Here is a 20,454-nt window from a genome sequence, read left to right as displayed (position 1 = left end):
TGCACCTCGTGTCCTGTGTCCCATGTGCTTCCAGTGTAGTCACTCCGAACTTGTATACAGTAATATGTATAATGTCTTATTACAAAATAATTTCCTTCGTTTTTCCTTCCTTTTAAAGGACAGGCGTTATATTTCTTTTCTATTTATTAGGAAATAATTTGTTAAATCTACCATCATGCTACCTCGTTTCTGTTTTTACCACTTTTTCTTGTATGGAAAAGATCCGGAAACAAAGTAAATATCCTTCAAAGAAGAATTAGCTGAGTCGATTATGATATATTTGTGCCAGGGAATATTTCACAACAATCAAAAAGAATGAATTACTGGGCCACCTGGGTCGCTCAGTCAGTTGAGTGTCCAACTTTGGCTCAGGTCATGATCTCACGGTTCGTGGGTTTGAGCCCTGCATTGGGTTCACTGATGTCAGCGCAGAGAGTCCTCTGTCTCCCACTCTCTGTCCCTCCCTCGCTCATGCTCTCTCTCAAAAATAAGCAAATAAACGTTAAAAAAAGGTTTTAAAACAGAATGAATTACTTTTGTCTCAAAGAGGTTTTGTATTGCTTGGGGAGAAAAATCAAGATATGGTGAAGCATGTAAAATAAAATGCCATTTTGTAAAAATAGGCCATGATATAATATAAAATATTGATGTGTGATTATATGAGATGAATGACAAACATGGAACCATTTATACCAGGTTGTTATCATGTATTATTTCGCGGGGCTGGCAGAGCATAGGGTCATGAAGGAGAGTTTAGGCAAAGAATAATAGGGAGAAAATGCATGTGCTTGCACATTTAAGTAAAACTGCATTGGGGCGCCTGGGTGGCTCAGTCGGTTAAGCATCTGACTTCAGCTCAGGTCGCGATCTCGCGGTCCGCGAGTTCGAGCCCCGCGTCGGGCTCTGGGCTGATAGCTCGGAGCCTGGAGCCTGCTTCCGATTCTGTGTCTCCCTCTCTCTCTGCCCCTTCCCCGTTCATGCTGTGTCTCTCTCTGTCTCAAAAATAAATAAACGTTTAAAAAAAAAATTTAAAACTGCATATATATGTATAGACAGAGAGCTGAACATTTTAATACTAAAGATTTAAATAAATGAAAAAAGGAAGAACACCTATCAAAGTGGAAAAGCTATGACTGATTAAAAAATACTGTTGGGAGTTTTCATCTGAGAAAGTCATGAATTCAAAGTGTGCTTTTGGGAGCAGTTCATTTCCTATCACGTGCCTCGGTGAATGCACTCACTGCAGTTTTCTATAACTGGTGTACAAGAACATGTTCTGGGTCTTACAAAAAACACGAGGCTGGGACACGTGACAAGGGATGTGTCTGCGATCACACTCCCTAAGTCTGGGTGACCTGGGCTGTGAGGATTCAGAGTTCGCGCTTAGCTGCTGTGAGCTTAACCCACAACAGATTTTGCCCAATGAAGGACGTTTATGGAAGTTCAGTTTAAAAAAAAAAAAAAAAAAAAAAAGCACAAGACTGAAGCATATTTTAAAAATATTTTAAAGTCTTTCAAGTTAGAAACAAAATTTCCTGTAAGAACCGTAGCTATTTTCCTCATCGTTGAATTTTTTCAAATGCAATCCTGTTAGCCCATTTCTGATCCTGTTTTACTACTCGCTGAAAATGCAGCAATTCAGAGGGAGACACGTACATTTTATTGCATTCTAAATATGTTGAGGCGATTTTTATTGAAATTAGAGAAACCTAAACTCTAATGATTACTCAAATAATAGGTTTCTGGGAAAACAACAACAACAACAAATGAACCATAAAATGCAGAAACTAGTTCTGAGAAGGAAAACTTCTATTTTCTATTGGCCTAATACCTTATCAACAGGAAAGGTTATAGATCACTAAAAAAAAAATAAACAAATAAAGGGATTTTCCTCTTCAGAAGAAGGTGAGTTTTGGGCTCCTTCTGGTTACTTCTTCTTTCCTTTCTTCTTTTCCCGTGTGTCAGGAACCGGCGTCTTCTTTTCTGTCTCCGCCCGACTTGCTGCTTCCTCCGCAGCCAGAGCTTCCAATCTTAGGCGCTCAGCTTCCAGCAACTTCTTTCTATACTCTTCCCGGACACTGAAGATCTTCTGCCGGGCTTCATCTAAGGAGTCCTATTCCAAAACAAAACCTCAAGCAATTAAGGTTTACTGATAAAGAGAGAAAAAAATTTTTGAAAGCAATCCCTTTATCCCTCCCTAATGCCCATAGATTCACGTGGCAAATTACTGAGGCCAGATGAAAATTAGGTTATGGTCTCAAATGTCTACCAATACATGAAACACGAGAAGGCAACAAAGGGGTACAAGAGATTTTAACAGAACGGGGAATAAAAGCATCAGTAGGAGAAAAAAGAGAGAAAGGTGAAGAGATAGGTATGCGTTCAAATATAATCTATAAAACATGCAGCTCATTGTGTCCCTCACAGGGATTGTGCTAAGTTACTAGTTTCCCACATTGTTCTAGCCCCAATGAAATGTGTCTGAACTATATTTGAAGAACTTTCAAATAATACCACCTAGTTCACTGGTTACCTTTGTTATTGTCAGTTTGGCTTTCATTCAAGGACACCAAACTGAATCTGAAATCACATCTGGGTCCCATTCTTACTCACCTCTACTCTCACCACCGGGATCAATTGATTCACTTGGTTTTCTGGACAATACATCCCACTGAAGTTTCTTCTACTTCACTAGCTGCTCTGTATCAGTTGCCTTTGCTGATTTCTCCTTTTCCCCTTCATCTCTCTCTCTCTCTCTCTTTTTATTCCTTCATCTCTAAATGAGGGGATGGCCACATCTTAGATCGTAGGCCTCTTTCCTTGCTGATTTTATGTAGCCCCATTGCTTTAAATTCATTTCTCTACTGATGGGTCCCCCAAATTTTTTAATCTCCAGCCCAAACCTCTCTTCCAAATTCCAGAACTATATATGTAATTTCTATTCAACATCTCCATGTGACTGTAATAGATATCTAAGAATTCTGTTTTTTTTTTTTTTTAAGTTTATTTATTTTGAGAGAGAACATGAGCAGGAGAGGGGCAGAGAGAGAGGGAGAGAGAGAGAGAGGGAGAGAGAATCCCAAGCAGGCCCTGCACTGTCAACATGGAGCTCAATGTGATGCTTGAACTCATGAATCATGAGATAATGACCTGAGTCGAAACCGAGAGTCAGACGCTTAACCAACCGAGCCACCCAGATGCCCCAAGAATGCTTTTTTTTTTTTTTTTTGGTCCAATACATATATCAAAAAATGTCCCAAACTGAAATCTTTCTTTCCTCTCAAACCATCAGATTTGATGGCCTCTCAACCCTATCAGTTGTTTAAGTGAAAACCTCAGAGTATTTCCTGACTCTTCACTTTCTCTTATAATATACCAAGAATCCATCAGAAAATCCTGAGTCTACTTTCAAAATATATACAATATTCAATTGCTTTTCACTACCTCCACTCTGCAACTTGGTGTGAACCACTGTTATGTGTCCAATGCATCCGCCTCCTCACAGATTTATCTGCTGTTACATGTGCCCCATTCCATACTTACTTGTTTTCCACACAATATTCAGAGTACTCCTTTTAAAACAGAAGTCCAGGGGCGCCTGGGTGGCTCAGTTGTTTAAGTGTCCAACTGCGGCTCAGGTCATCATCTCACGGTTCGTCAGTTCGCTTCTCGTGCCGGGGTTTGTGCTGACAGAACCTATTTCAAGTTCTGTGTCTCCCTCTCTCTCTGCCCCTCCCCCACTCATGTGCGTGTGCATGAGCACACATGTCCCTGTCTTTGTCTCTCTCTCAAAAATAAATAAACATTAAAAAATTAAAAATAAAATGGAAGTCAGATGTTACCCCTCTGCTCTTTAGAACCCTGTCGTGGTTCCGTACATCCCTCTGAATAAACGCTAATGTCCTTACAGTCTTTTGCAAGCCCTATGTGATTACCTTGTCTGTCCACTTCCCCCAGTTCCTCTCTGACCTCCCCTCCCACTCATCTACCCCTGGCTCACTCTGCTCCGGGGGCACAGACCTCCTTGCTGTCCTGCCTCTAACACACCAAGATCAAGTGTGCACTCCCCCGGGGCCTTTACTCCAGCCAGTATCTCTTCTGAATCACTGTGTTCTCGTAGTGTTCCACTTTTCTTTTTTTTCAACACTTTCCCTTTCTATCATACCATACCTTGTATTTATATATTGTGTTTGTATTTTAGCGTCTTTTGCTCCACTAGTATGTGAGCTCCACAATGGCCAGGGTTTATCTTTTTTGTTCATGCTTAGGACAGTCCCTGATACAAAAATGCCCAGAAAAATTTCTTGAATGAATAAATTGTGGAAATGGGAACTGTCAGAAAATGATAAACGGGTAAGGATAGTTTCTATAGTTTAACTGTCCTTAAATATAGTTTATATTTTTTTTAAAAAAAGGGTAATTTTCTTTTTTAAAAAAAATTTTTATGTTTATTTTTAAGAGAGAGAGATAGAGTGCAAGTAGGGGAGGGGCAGAGAGAGAGAGAGGGAGGGAGGCACAGATCTGAAGCAGCCTCCAGGCTCTGAGCTGTCAGCACAGAGCCCGAGATGGGGCTCGAACTCTGAAACGGTGCGATCCTGACCTGAGCCGAAGTTGGACGCTTAACTGACTGAGCCACCCCTGCCCTCCCCACCCCCCACCCCTGCCAAAAAATGGGTAATTTTCAAAGCTATAGGCAAGAACTGAGTTAATGACCTATTAATGACTGACTTAATGGCAACATTCTAGAAATGGCTTCCCTGAAAATGTTCACAAATAAAGCAGTGATAACTAAGGGCCAATGTAGGTTTATGAAGAGGCTTTGGCTTTCTCATTTCACTTGCGTTTCTGATAGTATGGGTACAATTATGGTTCAACCTGTTGACGGTTTCCTGTTTCAAGAATGATATAATTAAAAACAGAAGGATGAACGAACTGATGCTAACCAGAAGAGAATCTTCTAGAGTGACTGTTTTGTCTTCATTGCTGAATTCTTCAAGAAATTTTGCCTGGTTTTGCAACTTGCAGAAGTTGAGTGGAGACTGCAGAAGAGCTAAATGTCAGAACCAGGCTCTTCTCCACACTTTGGGTGGAAGCAAAGCACTGTATCTACCACAATAAAATCGGCTTTACTAAACCTACTGCATGAGATGATAGTGGTGCCATATTAAGAAGAGAGAAAAAATCATCTAAAGGGTTTAGTGTAAAGTAAGTTTAATATATATCTGTAACCTCTTGAGGATAGGCATGCTTTTCTCCCTTCTGATGAAAAATGTCGTGCTAACGATGTTTCTATTAAGATAGCTTCAATCAAAACTAGGATTTTTGTACCTCACACTTAAAGAATGAGATCTGAATTAAAAACCATCCCAGGTGATACGTCTTCCCTTATGGCCTTCCCATCTACTGCATTTTCTTGTCTTTTAAACACAGAAAGAAACTAGCTGATTGGCAATAATGAATTTCCCTTTTGTCTTATAATATTTTAATTTAAACTATTTTCTATACGATATGAGCTGAATTTACATAATTTTAACATCCATTTATGGATTCACTGATTCATTTTTGAAACAAATTTCTGTGAAATAGACACCTCTTCCAGGTTTGGGGTATACAACAGTGAATCAAACAAAGTTCCTGTTCACATATGATCTATATTCTACACAAGATATATTTAAAATGTGTGTATGTTATATACATATACATGTTATATACGAATATTATATATTTATATATGATAAAGAAATACTTCTAATATTTATAAATAACATGTATCAAATACATACCTTCCCATGCTAAACCATGGTAAATCCTGTAAAGAAAATAATAAGGCCAGATACAGGTATACAAATCTTGAAGGGTGCTAATTGAAAAATAATAGCTTAGAGAAGATCTCTCTAATAAAATGGCAATAGATGAAAGATCGCAGGAAGTGAGGCTGTAAACCATTTGGCTGTCTAGGGGAAGAATATTCCAGGAAGAGGTGGGAGCAAGCCAAAGGCTCAGAGGTGGGAACATGTCTGGCTATTAGTGGAAAGGTGAGGTCAGTTTGGAAAAAAAAACAAAAGAAGGAAAGCATATAGAATCAGAGAGAAAAAGATCAGAGAGGAAAGTGGACACTAGATTATAGAGAGCTCTAGACACCATAGTTAAGCCTTTATTTCTTAGTGGAAAATGAAGCCACTACAGGAGTGAGATAGTCCCACTCTCCATTTTAAAGATGTACTATGATCCGCACCAGCGCAGTTCATAAAGGGTCTGCAGTTGTTCTCCAGGCCTAGGGTAGCACTGCACTGTGTATTAGCATGCTAGGGCTTTCGTAACAAAGTGCCACAGACTGTGTGACTTAAGGAACAGTAATTTAATGTCTCAGGGTTACTGATGCTAGAAATTTGAAATCACGGTGTCAGCAACATTAATTCTTTCACTGAAGTTGTATGTGACCATGTGACTAGCTTTGGCCAATGCAATGTGACAATGAAATGTAACTGTGAGAAGGACGCTCTGCTCAACTTCACTGGACCTGTAGCTACAAGGAGAAATACTCTTTTACTGTTTTCATCCAGCGGTTGCTAAACAAAGGCCTATGGAAAAATCTGGCTCATTGCCTAGTTTTCCAAATAGAATTTATTGAAACACACGTAGGCGTTATCTTTGAATTTGTGGTAACAACGGCAGAGTTAAGTAGATACAACATATGGTCTGCAAAGGCAAAAATATTTACTATCTGGCCCTTTATAGAAAACAAGTTTGCCAACCCGTCTTAAACCACTGAGACACTGTGGCTGTCTGTTACCACAGGATAAAATAGTTTATCCTCATGGTTAGAGTCATTTTGGCTTCTAACAGAGATTCCATTGTAGAAGGACATGATGGAAGCAGTGAGATCAGTCAGGAGGCTATGGCAATAGAATAGAAAACACTGAATAGGACACTCTGAATAGAAAACACAGACCATTTGGACTATGGTGGTCGGGGTAGAGAGAATGAAAGGTGATTGAATTAGAGATATGTTTTCAAGGTAATGTTGGCAAATGTTGATTACGGGTTAGATGAGGGAGGTAAGAGAAGTCAGGGATGTCTCCAAAGTCTGTACTCTGAGCAATGGAAAGACTACAATTGCCCTTCCTGGGTGGGGAATATTGATGGAGGAAATGTTCGGGCTGACATGAAAGAGAGGGCAAAAATGACAAGAATGATAGAATAATGGATTTGGAGAGGTTTGGTTTAAGATGCCTATTGGACAAACAAGAGAAGGTGTCAAAGAAGCGTATTCCTCAGATCAGCTAGTGCTGGAAACAACATAGAGAACCTAATGTCACTGTGGCTGAAACGTTTAGAAAGTCTTGTAGCCATCAGTATCTTTGGGAGTGTGTGTGTATGTGTGTGTGTGTGTGTGTGTGTGTGTGTGTGTGTGTGTGTTGTAGGAAAGAGGGAGGAAAAAAAAGTCTTTATCCACTATAGTGGAAGTCAGCGATATATATTTATCGAATTTTCCCATTACTTGTATGATACTTCCATTTTTAATTAAACTTGGTCTTCTTCACTACGCTAATCCACCCCCCCCTTTTTCATTTTGGACCTTGTCTAAATAAAGCAACTTTAGTCTTCTGCTAGGGTGGAGGGACAGTCACCTGGCTACAAAACACTGAGTTGGTGATCTGAAAATGAACTACTTCTTAAATAGCTTCAAGCCAAGCAAAACCAAAAGTCTTGTCTTCCTCCCACCTCACCTCCATTTCTTCATGTGGCTGATGCCACCAATTGCTGAGCCTTTTAGGGATTCTATGGAGCGAATTGGATTGATTGTTTAAGAGCTTTTCTACTGCCACCTTACAATTTGGGTGCCTCAAGTCTATTAATACGTTCTTCATCCAGCTCTCTGTCAACTTCACAAGTATTTGGTCATTGTCTTCTTTCTCCTTCTTATTTTGTGGATAGATTCCCAATACTGCATTTTGGAGGGGTTTAAGGAAGTAAGTGAAATTAAATGTGTTTCACCAATTCTCCACCTTTTCTGAGGAGCTGACAACTAAATACTTTCAAAATGTCTTTCTACCCAGGTCCTACATGATTCTATGGTATCTTTTCAACATTATAAGAGAATGTATCAACTCTGACCCATGGGTGTATGTTGAGACTCACCCGCATTTCCCCATACATCTCCAGGATTTTATCCTTTATTTTAAGCTGTTCCTCTTGCTCAATGTCTCGAATGCTGAGTACTCTGGTCCTATACTGTCGGAACTGGTGCACCTCTTCTGCCTTTTGCATTGCCTGCTGCTGGTTCAGATCCTCTGTTTGTAGCACAGGATCAGCGTCTCTTGTTTTTCTACAAAGACATCACAGGAGATGCACAAGTCATTTGGGAACACTGCGATGAACTTTAGAATTCAAATAATTTAAATTCGTCTTGACAGTGTGGTAGACTGAATCCAATAGAATATTAGCAATAGAAAGAATACACTGTTATTTTTTGATTGGCTATGCTCCATTTACTGGTTCACTAATATTTTAGGAAACAATTCTAGAGAAATACCAGTAAAATTCGATGCTCCATCTGATAAGGTGTTCGTGGGATTGGTGTTGGAAACTATGAGATTATTTTGGAGGTTTTCTTTTTGATTTATGCAGCTAAATAATGTTGAAATATTTTCAAACTTATAAGTATGCTTGAGTAACTATCTCTCTATTAATCCTATTGTCTTCTTCTTAATAAAATTGAACCTACTAAAAAATTAAATTAGATTAAATTAAATTAAATTAAATTAAATTAAATTAAATTAAACCTACTTATATAATGCCAGCAGACCTAGTGGGAATTTTCTGTAGCTCAACTCCCCTTAATCAGCTTGCAAACTAAAATGTTAAAGAAAATACTTAAATGCTTTTATGATTGACTTAATAAAAGATTTGCTAAATGGAAGATGTAAAACCACGTACATCTAGAAATTTGAATATACTGAAAATATATTAAGCAATTAATTTCAAATTTTCACTAGTTTAGTAACTGGTTATCCCTGTATCAAAAATTCTGTGAACAGAGATGTTTGCATTAATCGTGTCTATTAAAACTTACCGTACATATTGTGCTATGTCTACACATTCTAGTGCTTTTCGAATAAGTTGTGGAGACATTTCCAAAATTGTTGGGGATCGCGAACGAGGCCCTGTTGAAAAAATAAGTCCTAGATTTTCAAAAAAGAATAGACACTAACAGACAGTTATATCTCATTTTAGTTAAAAATAATATCTTCTGTTTAAGAAAAACAACCACCATTTTGGGCACCTGGGTGGCTTAGTCAGGTAAGCATCCAACTTAGGCTCAGGTCAGGATCTCACGGTTCTGGAGTTCAAGCCCCGGGTCAGGCTCTGTGCTGACAGCTCAGAGACTAGAGCCTGCTTCAGATTCTGTATCTCCCTCTCTCTCTGCCCCTCGGCCACTTGCACTCTCTCTCTCTCTCTCTCTCTCAAAAATATATAAACATTAAAAAAAAAAAAAACACTGATTGGACTTACCTAATTTAATATTATTTTAATGTGACTTTATTTTAATGTGACTCAATATGATTTTATTAAAATTTAATGATATTTCGTATTTGTCCTCTAGCTGGTGTTACTGTACTTACAGCAAAATGAAGGAGATGGGCAAAGTGCATATACTCTATAAGCAAAGTAACAGAACGTTATCATGACTGTAGTTAAGTGAAGGTAGAGACAAAAAGGAAAAGTCCTACTGTACTTCATTATAAACAAATTAAGTGACCCAATATTGAAAACGCTTAGTCTAGGCGTGAAAGGTCTCATAAGCATTATGGGGGTGGAATGTAAAAATACTTAAGACATAGTACTCTAATTCAAGAAACTTGTAGATCCAGCGGAGTGGGTAACATACACGGAATGCAAATCAAGTTAGCAGGAGATCTCTACCCCAGGAACCCATAGGTACCCACTAGAACGTACTTAAACAAGAGACTTTAGAGTCTAAAATAGTAACCATTCAGCCTTCCCAGGACATTTAATCTCCTGTTTAAAAATTTCTGGAGTATAATTTACATGCCATCAAATTCCCCCATTTTAAAAGTGTAATTCAATACGTTTTAGTAAGTTTACGGAGTTGCGCAACAAGCGCCAAAACCCAGTCTCAAAACATTTCCGCTCTCCACGCAGATCTCCTGGGCTTTTTACATCCCCTCTCCATTCTCACCTCAAGCCTTGGGCAGACATCCATGGACTCTGTCTCTACACATCTGCCTTTCCTGGGTATTCAATGTAACTAGGAATGGTAAAATGACATCTAACTTCTTAAAGAAACTGTCGAATTGTAGTGTTTTGATTATTGTTAGCTTCAAAGAAATTCTGAAATCCTCCTCCTTGGTTCTTTATCAAAGTTATTTTGATCATTCTGGGTCTTTTGCATTTCCAAATAAGTTTTGAGATCAGGATGTTAAATTCTATAAAATGTCTACTAGAATTTTGATAGAGATTATACTGGATTTATAGATCAATTTGGGGAGAATTGCTATCTTACTATAGTGAGTCTTCTAGTCCAAAGCATGGACAGCCTCCCTCTTTAGATTTTTAAAAATTTCCATTAGTGATGTTTTGTAGTTTTCAGTAGACAAGTCTTGCACTTTTGTTAAATTTCCATACATTTGTTACTGACATTACTGTGAATGAAATTGTCTTAATTTACTTTTTTGATTGCTCATTGATAATATGTAGACATAAAAATAGTTTTTATATATTAATCTTGTATCTTGTATTTTTTTAATTTAGTTGTATGCTTTCAGAGTTTAAATTTTTTTTTAATTTTTTTAAGGTTTATTTATTTTTGAGAGAGAGAGAGAGAGACAGAGTGTGAGTGGGGGAGGAGCAGAGAGGGAGAGGGAAACACAGAATCTGAAGCAGGCTCCAGGCTCTGAGCTGTCAGCAGGGAGCCCAACACGGGGCTCAAAGTTGGGACCAGTGAGATCATGACCTAGGCTGAAGTCAGATGCTTAACCGACTGAGCCACCCAGGTGCCCCTAAAATGTATTTTAATTAATTGTTTTCAGTTTATTATTGCTTTTTGGGAGAGGATATGTCAAACCCATGCAAGAGGTCTCATGCCTACTAATCCTGCTTTTTACATGTGGTTGCAATAGCCTTCAGAAATATTGTTAAAGTGCTTAATGTATAACAACTCGTTAAAAATTATCACTCATTCAGAAATGTAATCTAATGTAAACCTTTAAAAACATTTTTAAAATAATATCCAAATTAATTTTTCATTTTTTCAAAAACATAAAGACATGGTCCATGTGAGAAAACAGAATATTTCAACTCTACTCCATTATTAAAACTTAAATTCAATCAAGTTTTTTATTTTATAACATTAAATAAAACAATCCTGAGGAATTAACATTTTACCATATGTTTTTTAGAAACCAGTAGCCAGGGTGCCTGGGTGGCTCAGTCAGTTAAGTGTCTGACTTCAGCTCACATCATGAGCTTGTGGTTCCTGAGTTCAAGTCCTGGATTGGACTCTGTGCTACCAGCTCAGAGGCTGGAGCCTGCTTCCGATTCTGTGTCCCTGTCTCTCTGCCCCTTCCCCGCTCATGCTCTGTCTCTCTGTCTCTGCCTCTCTCTCAAAGAATGAATAAACATTTTAAAAAAAGAAACGAAATCAGTGGCCAATAGTTTTTCTTTTTTCATTGTGATTGCTATGGCATCTAAAGTTCATTTGCTTTTCTTATGAACATACCTACTTATGCTGGGTATATTTTTGGCAGTTCAAACATGAGTGATTTCTATAAGACACCAACTCTGCTGACTTTGGAAAGAAAATACTTTCTGATTAATTAGATGTTTGTGTTTTCTTACATCCTGCCAAGTAACATACATTTAAGCAGAAGAGGGTGTGGGAAAGGGACAGAAAGGATTAACTTTCATGTTCTTCTACAAAACTCTGTTGTGTCAGAAAAGCGTATAAGAGTACTATGACAGTCTTGTACCTCTAGAATAGTACAGCCCAAAGTGTGTGTGTGTGTGTGTGTGTGTGTGTGTGTGTGTAGGTACCATCCTTTGCAAACTGAGTCTCTATGGGATAAGTTCTGAAAGTGAGAATATGTATTTAGAAATATCTTTATAGTAATTGGTCATCACTGGGTCATTTTATTACATTTTTCAAAAGTTTCAGCTTCCAGCAGACTAGGGAAGAAGAGTGACTTCATCATAGGTAGTCTGAGAATCTCTGCTTAAGACCTAGTGATTGTGATGGCCTGGCAAAAGATGTGGGAATAAAGACAGAGATCACCTGCAACCTCTGGAAGAGGAATTTTCTAGAGGCTCCCAGAGATCAAAGGGAATTTGAAAGCAATGTTTATACTCTTGACCTTGATGATGGCTTTGGTATTGAGGAAGAATGCGTAGGGGTAAAATCCATAATGACATCATTTCCATGTCCTCTGGTACTATGAAAGAAATCATCTAAGTTACCTATTGTATGAAAATATAAAGTGGCGGGGCGCCTGGGTGGCGCAGTCGGTTAAGCGTCCGACTTCAGCCAGGTCACGATCTCGCGGTCCGTGAGTTCGAGCCCCGCGTCGGGCTCTGGGCTGATGGCTCAGAGCCTGGAGCCTGTTTCCGATTCTGTGTCTCCCTCTCTCTCTGCCCCTCCCCCGTTCATGCTCTGTCTCTCTCTGTCCCAAAAATAAATAAACTTTGAAAAAAAAATTTAAAAAAAAAAAAAAAAAAAAAAAAAAAAAAAAAAAAAAAAAAGAAAATATAAAGTGGCAAGAATAAAGTAGTTTTCTGGGAATCACAAGTATCTCCAGGTGTGTAGAGGCCAGATCACCCAAAGCTCTCAGAGGATCTGTAATCTCTTTTGGGTGATGCTTCCCCAGGAGTGAGGGCCAATATGACGGAGGCACCAACAGCAGAGGTGGCAACAACATACAGAGTTCCAGAGAACAGCCGGACAGCCAGACCCATGGCTCTCAAACAGGATTCCTTCTACTACCGCAGTACCTGGAGTACATGGTAGTGTTTCGGTGCTATAAGATGTGCGGGAGACACAAAAGCACCCCTCTTCTCAGAGGGAGAGGGGCTCAAGTTTACTTGGAAGTGTGATTAAATTTATATTTTATTTTATATATAATATATTTTCATATTATTATATTATACATATGTTATATTATTTATATTCAATAAGAATTATAATAAAACACATTTAAGAATGTTTTGGGGGAATTTTGCTTGAGGACAGGCTGCTTTGCCCTCAGTTGTCCACTCCTGCTCACATTTACCTTTCCTCCGTGTTTCCTGCCCCTTCCTTTCTGCCCAAAGTACACTCTTTCACGGGGATGTGAACTTTAGTACAAAGGTATGAAACTCTGCCGGCCAAAAGTATGAAGACCTGAGAAGCAGGAGAGCCAACACTGACACAGCCAGCCCTTCACAGCACTGGTCTGGGGCTCACAGTGAAAGTGAAAGCAGGGCGCCTGGGTGGCTCAGTTGGTTCAGCCTCTGACACTTGATTTCAGCTCAGGTCATGATCTTGCAGTTAGTGGGTTCCCGCCCCGCATCGGGCTCTGTGTCAGCAGTGCAGAGCCTGCTTGGAATTCTCTCTCTGCCTCTTCCCTGCTCTTCCTTGTGCATTCTCTCTCTCTCTCTCTCTCTCTCTCTCTCTCTCTCAAAATAAATCAACTTTAAAAAATAAATGAAATCTCCACCACGCCTGTGGGACACAGTACCCGAGGCTGGTGTGAAGAATCATGATTACATTCAATTTTTGCAACTTAAAAAGTTACCTTATTAGCACGTAAATAAACAGTTGACCTCAGAATTTAATTGTATTTTCATTCCACAGGTTTCTAATCGAGTGTGGGGAAAAATTTGCCTTCTGTTAGAGATCACAACGTGCGGAATTCCAAGAACTAGGGTTTGATTCACTACAAACTGTTTTGGCTTCCTGCCCTAGGGTGAGGCATTTATCAATCACATCAATTTTGAGACAGAGATACCAATATATGGTTTGTTTAGCTCAGGGAGGCTCTAGTGAGATAATATATGCAAAACCACTCTACAAATTAAATGTTCATATAGAATGAGAAGTATTATTCTAATAAGCTTTAGTGTTATGTCATGTATGTTATTATTTATTAAATGAGTGCTTGCTTTCAAAATATTGGCTCAAAAATCAAATCTTTTGTAACTATAGTAAAACACCCTTTGAACTTTGGAATTTTCTTCTTCCCTGTGGAAACCCTTCAAGGACGTGTTTTAACCTTAAACAGTTTTCAATTTTAAGCTTCTCAGAGTGGTTTAGCCATTTGGAGAAGAGAACCATTTTTGGTGTTTCTGAGGATGCATCCTTCCAAAATATCTTCCTCTCCTGCCTGGGTTCTGAATAAGTAGGGACATAAAGAGTAAGATTGTACTCCTGATACAGGTATGGTTGGAGGATGTAGCTTGATGTGAAAGGCCAACCATCCAGGGTCACAGGACTTTAGAGCCAGCTGACCCTTGCAGCCCCCTCAGTCATAGGTAGTGCTTCCAACTCAGGGACGAGCAGGGGATTCAGGACCCCCTATGAGCAGCCCAATTCATTGTTTCAACCGTATGGGACACTAAGTCCTTTACCAACAGAAAGTCCAGGAGTTGCTTAGGGGAAATCCTTCCACATGGAGGCCAGCATGGAAAGACCTTTCTCCTTAAAGCCTTCAATCGAGGATTTACATTCATTTTATTTTTTATTTTCTTTAAAGTTTATTTACTTATTTCGAGAGAGCAAGCACGCCAACAAGAAAGGGGCAGAGAGAGTGGGAGAGAGAATCCTGAGCAGGCTCCTCACTGACAGCACAGAGCCCAATGCAGGGCTGGAACTCAGGAAAACTGAGATCACGACCCAACCGAAATCAAGAGTCAGACGTTTGAATGGCTGAGCCACCCAGGTGCCCTGGATTTGCACTCATTTTAGTGAATAAATACGAATCTCCATTATACAGAAATGAACCAAATTAGTGTGGCTCGTACACCACTGAAACTTCCTCCCCTCCAGAATTTTAGAATCCAAATATTTAAAACTTGTTATAAAAGGTAAAAAGAAAATCTACCATGTAGCATATCACAGATTAACAAAAAGCGTCTGTGTTCAGGGACAATGGCATATGTGGTCACTGCAATTTTATTTTTAGTATTTGTAGACACAGAAAAATATACAAAAATACACCTGCTACTTTTGTTGGCCCACTTCTATCCCTAAGACAACTGGTTAGTAATGAGGTCCTTGAGCAGATTATCAGCTCTGACAAGCAAAATGAAGACCTATAAATCCAAAATACATATTTTTCCATTTATCACCCTAGACATCACATGTGTTTGTGCCTCTCCCAGAATTTTTATTTCCAAGTATGTCTTTGTCTCACAAATGAGAATAATGCTTACTGGTATTTTCCTTCCGCACAGTCTGTTCCTTCTTCCCTGCTGGAGACGTTCCTCCAATTTCGCTGCTCACCAGTTTGGACCAGTCCTTCAAGCCCCTGGTCATCTGCCACTTCTTCCACAGCATACTCCCCAACGGCGGGATATCTTTGCTCTCTGAACTCATGGAACCCTTTGCGTCTGGCTCTTTTATGGCACTTGAAGATGTTTCAACTACAACATGACATGTGCATTACTGAAGAAAAAGAAGCTTGCATTCTATGAAATCATATCCAAAAAGTAACCGGGCTAGTGGGAGCACAGATTTGGAGCAGACTTGAAATATTTGTCACCTCTAAGGAGCACTAGCAAACAGCAATCATTGGTCCCTCAGAAAACATTGTGGACGGCCCAGGCAACCCGTGTGTCCGGAAGCTGCCTCAGGATGTGAAAAGATTACATGAGAAGAGAGGCTTTTTGGAGGTGAGACATTACAAATGGAAATGGGATCTCTGAACCACTGGGGCCACTGCTACGCTGGGCCCTGGAGGAAATACAACCTGCCTTGTGTGAGAAATGTATGTGAACGGGATTCTCATCTCTGGAGAGGGGAGCCCTGTGTATAGGTACTTGTCTAAAGTTATCTTAAAATAGAGCAGAGACGAGCTATTGCTTGTGAAAGTTTTTCCTTCATGCCATAATTCTACTCTCACTTTTCTAGATCTTTATGCCTAGGAAAAACCATATAAAACCTATCCCAATTCCACAGCATACAGATATTTCCCTCCTATTTATGAATTGCAGATAATTTAATTGACATTATATTCCACTTTGAATAAAAGGTGATGATAGGTTAATGCTCAAAACCTGGGAGAAATGTTGAAAGAAGTACATTTAAAAATAATAAAATTGGTACACCCCTAGAGCAAAACTGATGAAGTAAAAAGAGATTAAAATAAAATTTATTCCAGGAAGTTTAACTTAGACGAAATAGACAAATCTCTTATAAAACACAACTTACTAAGCCTGACACAAGAAGCAGTGGAACAGCTTAACAGTGAGGAGTTTAAAGTGTATACTGTCTGAGTCCAAATATAAGAAGTTCAAGAACAGACAAAAGCAATACATGGTAACAGAGGTCAGACAAGGAGTTACCTTGAGGGAGGAAATGGCTGAGGGAAAGGAAGGAGAAAGACTCTGGGGATGTATTTACGTGTTTTAGATCTTGATCTGAATGGTCGTTCCTGAGTGTATCTGCACGTAAAAATGCATCAAGCTATACAATAAATATTTATGCCTTAACTTCAGGTATGTTGTAGGACAAGTTCAGGCTCCTCGGAACCTTGTTCTCTACCAGGCCTTGTCCTTGGCTCGAATCCTAGTTTTAGCAAAGAATCCTGTTAGACTAATTTATCAAGAATCGCATTCCCCCCCCCAACCCCACCCCTGCTTTGATATCCAATCCAGTTCCTCTCTTTTTCCACCCTCCTAACCATACCTAACCAAGTTTTTCTGAGTAACTTCCCACCCACTCCCTGCCTATTTGCTATGAATCCCCATTTGTCCCTGTTGTATTCAAAGTTGGATTCAACCTCTCTCTCCTACTACAACAGTCTTGACTCCTATTACAAGTCTTGAATGATCTCCCTTGCCATTTTTAACAAGCATCCAGTGCAACATTTTTTTTACATGTAATTTAATACAACGTTTAAAAAATAATAAAATCTAATTAAGCAATACAATTGAAAGTAATACAATCATAAAATCATAATAAAACCTATCTACCTTTGTATTGTTAATAGGACATGAGACTTTAACCCTTAGGAAAGGGAGTACTTTAGCAGTTAGAAATATTTCAAATCCCAACTCCATCACGTTTTAGATGTGTGACTTAGGAGCAGTTCGGGGACTCTGAGCATTGGTCTCTTTGTCTATAAAATGGGAATAGCAGGGTCTACCTCATGGTTGCTGTAAGTTAAAATGAGACAAACAAAAAGTGATGTGAGGAATGCGCATCCCAAGAAAACAAAATCAGGATGATATTTGTTATTCATACTCCTTATATGAAAAGTTAAGAGGCGTTATTATCTTTATAACAATTATTGAATTATACTCCTGTAGATGTGACCATGGAAAAGCATGATTTGGGATGTGAATGCGGTCAGCCTCCCTGGGTGTCCCAGTGAGGTTGTAATGGGCCAGCCAGGTTTTTGTGAGAAGGCACTCGGGGTCATGGGGAGCTGTTTGCAAGCTGGCTGTGTCTCTGGGTATCTTATGAATTTAACAAATTACAGAGCAAATTACTCCGGGCCTGTGTTCTTATTGGTAAGTTGAAAATAACATTACAGATCAGTGGATTGATGTCTTAACTGGAATAATTAATATTTTCAGTTTCAGGCCCATGGCAATCACTCAATAAAGGCAGTCTGTTTTATGTTATTGCTATTATTTATAGTTATTATTACTAGAAAGGAGCCAGAGTAACAGCAGCAGGTCTGCCTTCAAGGTTACACACTGCTACCTTTGAACTATGTTGCATTCTTATTTCTGGTTTCATCTCTTGTTTGTTTGTTTGAGAGAGAGAGGAGGGAGGGAGTGCATGTGAGCTGGGGAGGGGCAGAGGGAGAGGAAGAGAGAGAATCCCAAGAAGGCTCCACGCTCAGCACAAAGCCTGACGCAGGGCTCTATCCCACTACCCTGGCATCATGGCCCAAGTGGAAATCAAGAATGGGACGCTTGACCAATGAGCCACCCAGATGCCCCTGGTTTCATCTTTTCTGAAATGGAGAAAACCATATCTACTTGGGGGGAAAAGTAAACATCTGCTAGGCAAAGAGAAAATGTTCCAGGACCTGTTTTCCTACAGGATTGTACGTAACTTTTCACAATCCTGTAGGCAAACAGCTTCTCCAATGCTTTCTTTTTACCCAGCATGATGCCCTGACTATCTTTTAAGAGGTGCAAGGAGCAGTCTTGTGCTCTGAGGTCGCGGGGGGCAGAGTTCACTGACCGTCCTCTGGTGCTTTAGTTTGGCTTTCAGACATAGGCACACTCTCAGCATCCGGAATTTTCCTAATGAACCGGCTGAGGTAATGCAGGCGAGCCTGGGAAGCCTAAAGAACAAACACTATCAACAAACAGTATAGGCAACAACATCTTAACAGTACATGAAACATGTACCACTTCAGCAGTTTGAACTAGTGCATTATTATCAAATACACTCCAATTCTAAGCCATCCATAATTTTGACGGTTATTTTTGCGAACTAGGGAAGCAGCAGTTTTAAAGCAAATACACTAGTCATGCAGTCTTAGATCTAGCTGTTCCTGAACCTTTTTTTTATCTGGCTTAATAACCCTGAGTTGGGACATGAAACACATACAAGTAATAATGGCTCATTATGGCAATGGTTCTTACATAAAATACAGTGAGGGGAAACCATGAAGTATGTATATTCCACAAGGGGAAGCGATGCTGTTTATCTAGTCAAGGATGTTCAAAGTACATGAAAGGACATATTAAACATTTTTATGCTTTCTTACTTGGAGTGTGAAGGACAGACATGGATACGGCCCACACTGTGTGGAAGGATGAGGGAACCCACGGTTTGGGCCAACAAGTGGCACCATTATGCTCTTTGCTTTTGCGCCTCATCTGGTACCAGTCATCTGCGCAACATTTCACGATTTGTTCAGATGTGGTCTTAACATTTAGTTAGTCAGTGTCTAACAAAATCCCAGATATCACTCCTAAAGGAAAGACTGTGTGGTTTCACCATCATGGCTCTCCCTTCAGACCAATGCCTGGGAGTGAAAAGGTAAAGAACAACTTTTCAAACTCAAGTGACCTTGATAGCCCTTCCAGGCTCAGTCATCTCCCAGGCTTGCTTCATGGCTCGGATTTCATCTGCTCGTTCGGTATCTTTTTTCAGTTCGAAACTGTCTGCTTCGTTGTGCTCGGTGACCAGCCTCAAAATCCAGTAGGGTTTATTTGGGTCTTCTTGTTGAGGGTGAAAAGTGGACATCTGATAAATAACATACAAACCTTTGGGTCAGGTGTTTTGCTCCATTCAAAGGGTTTGAATTTTACCTTATGATCCATAATTTCACTACTAAGTATTTACCAAGAGAAATGAAAACACATGTTCACAAAAATACTTGGAGAACATTCATTACACCTTACTCTTAAGAGCCAAAAAAGGAAACAATATAAATGTCTACCAATTGGTGAATAAATGATCATCTATTCATATGATTGAATACTATTTAATATTGAAAAGTAATTGGGGCCTCTGGATGGCTCAGTTGGTTAAGCATCTGACTTTGGCTCCAGTCATGATCTCATGGTTTGTGAGTTCGAGTCCCGCATTGGGCTCTGTGCTCCAGCCAGAGCCTGGAGCCTCCTTCAGATTCTGTGTCTCCTTCTCTCTGCCCCTCCCCCACTTGCACTCTGTCTCTCTCTCTCTCAAAAATAAATAAACATTACATTTTTTTAAAAGAAGTAATAAACTACAGAAGTATACCACAATGTAGAGGAATCTCACAGATAGACATCATACTGAGATAAAGGAGCTGAGCAAAAGAGAATACATTTTGCATGATTCATGTGTATGAAAATAATAGAACAGTCAAAACTGCTCCCTGCGGTAAGGTATGAGGATGACAGAATCCATTGCAAAGAGGTTTGAGGGATTCCCAAATTATGGAAATGGCCTGTACTTTATTCCTTGATAGAGATGCGGATGTGGATTACAGGGTGAATACACTTGTCAAAATTCATTGAATTGTACATTTAAAATGATTGCATTTCACTGTATGCAAAGTTTACATAAAAGCTGTAAACCAAAAAAAAAAAAAAAAAAAAAATCTAAATTACATTGAGGGTTACCTAGTATCTCTTTCCAAAACATGAGGGCAGGGATGATAGATCATTTCCAGGTGTGGATATACGGAAAGTTAACTTTTTGATATTTATGAAATCATTATGAAAGTTAACATTTTGGTATTTCATAGGATCATTTTCATGAACCATAGGCTGAGAGCAGATCGACAT

At 39.3% G+C, this 20,454-nt stretch overlaps 1 protein-coding gene across 3 annotated transcripts in view; it reads right to left on the bottom strand.

Moving 5' to 3' along the window:
• Window positions 1–1,463: 1,463 nt before the first annotated feature.
• The window catches only part of ADGB (androglobin), a 164,493-nt gene continuing 145,502 nt past the window's right edge, over window positions 1,464–20,454 (bottom strand). For 2 of the 3 annotated variants that reach the window (XM_030316536.1, XM_032593261.1), the window contains 6 exons: window positions 19,250–19,426; window positions 18,413–18,515; window positions 15,427–15,636; window positions 9,077–9,167; window positions 8,143–8,329; window positions 1,464–2,113 (listed from right to left, as the gene is read on the bottom strand). In XM_030316536.1, coding sequence (XP_030172396.1) covers window positions 1,928–2,113; window positions 8,143–8,329; window positions 9,077–9,167; window positions 15,427–15,636; window positions 18,413–18,515; window positions 19,250–19,426 — 954 coding nt within the window. In that variant the 3' untranslated portion in view covers window positions 1,464–1,927. The remainder of the gene's footprint in view (window positions 2,114–8,142; window positions 8,330–9,076; window positions 9,168–15,426; window positions 15,637–18,412; window positions 18,516–19,249; window positions 19,427–20,454) is intronic. The other variant, XM_032593262.1, reaches the window with a different exon arrangement.

Source organism: Lynx canadensis, chromosome B2 (assembly GCF_007474595.2).
Source record: "Lynx canadensis isolate LIC74 chromosome B2, mLynCan4.pri.v2, whole genome shotgun sequence".
NCBI lineage: Eukaryota > Metazoa > Chordata > Mammalia > Carnivora > Felidae > Lynx > Lynx canadensis.
The sequence above is the reverse complement of the archived record's forward strand: the minus strand, read 5'-3'. Positions and strand labels throughout refer to the sequence as shown.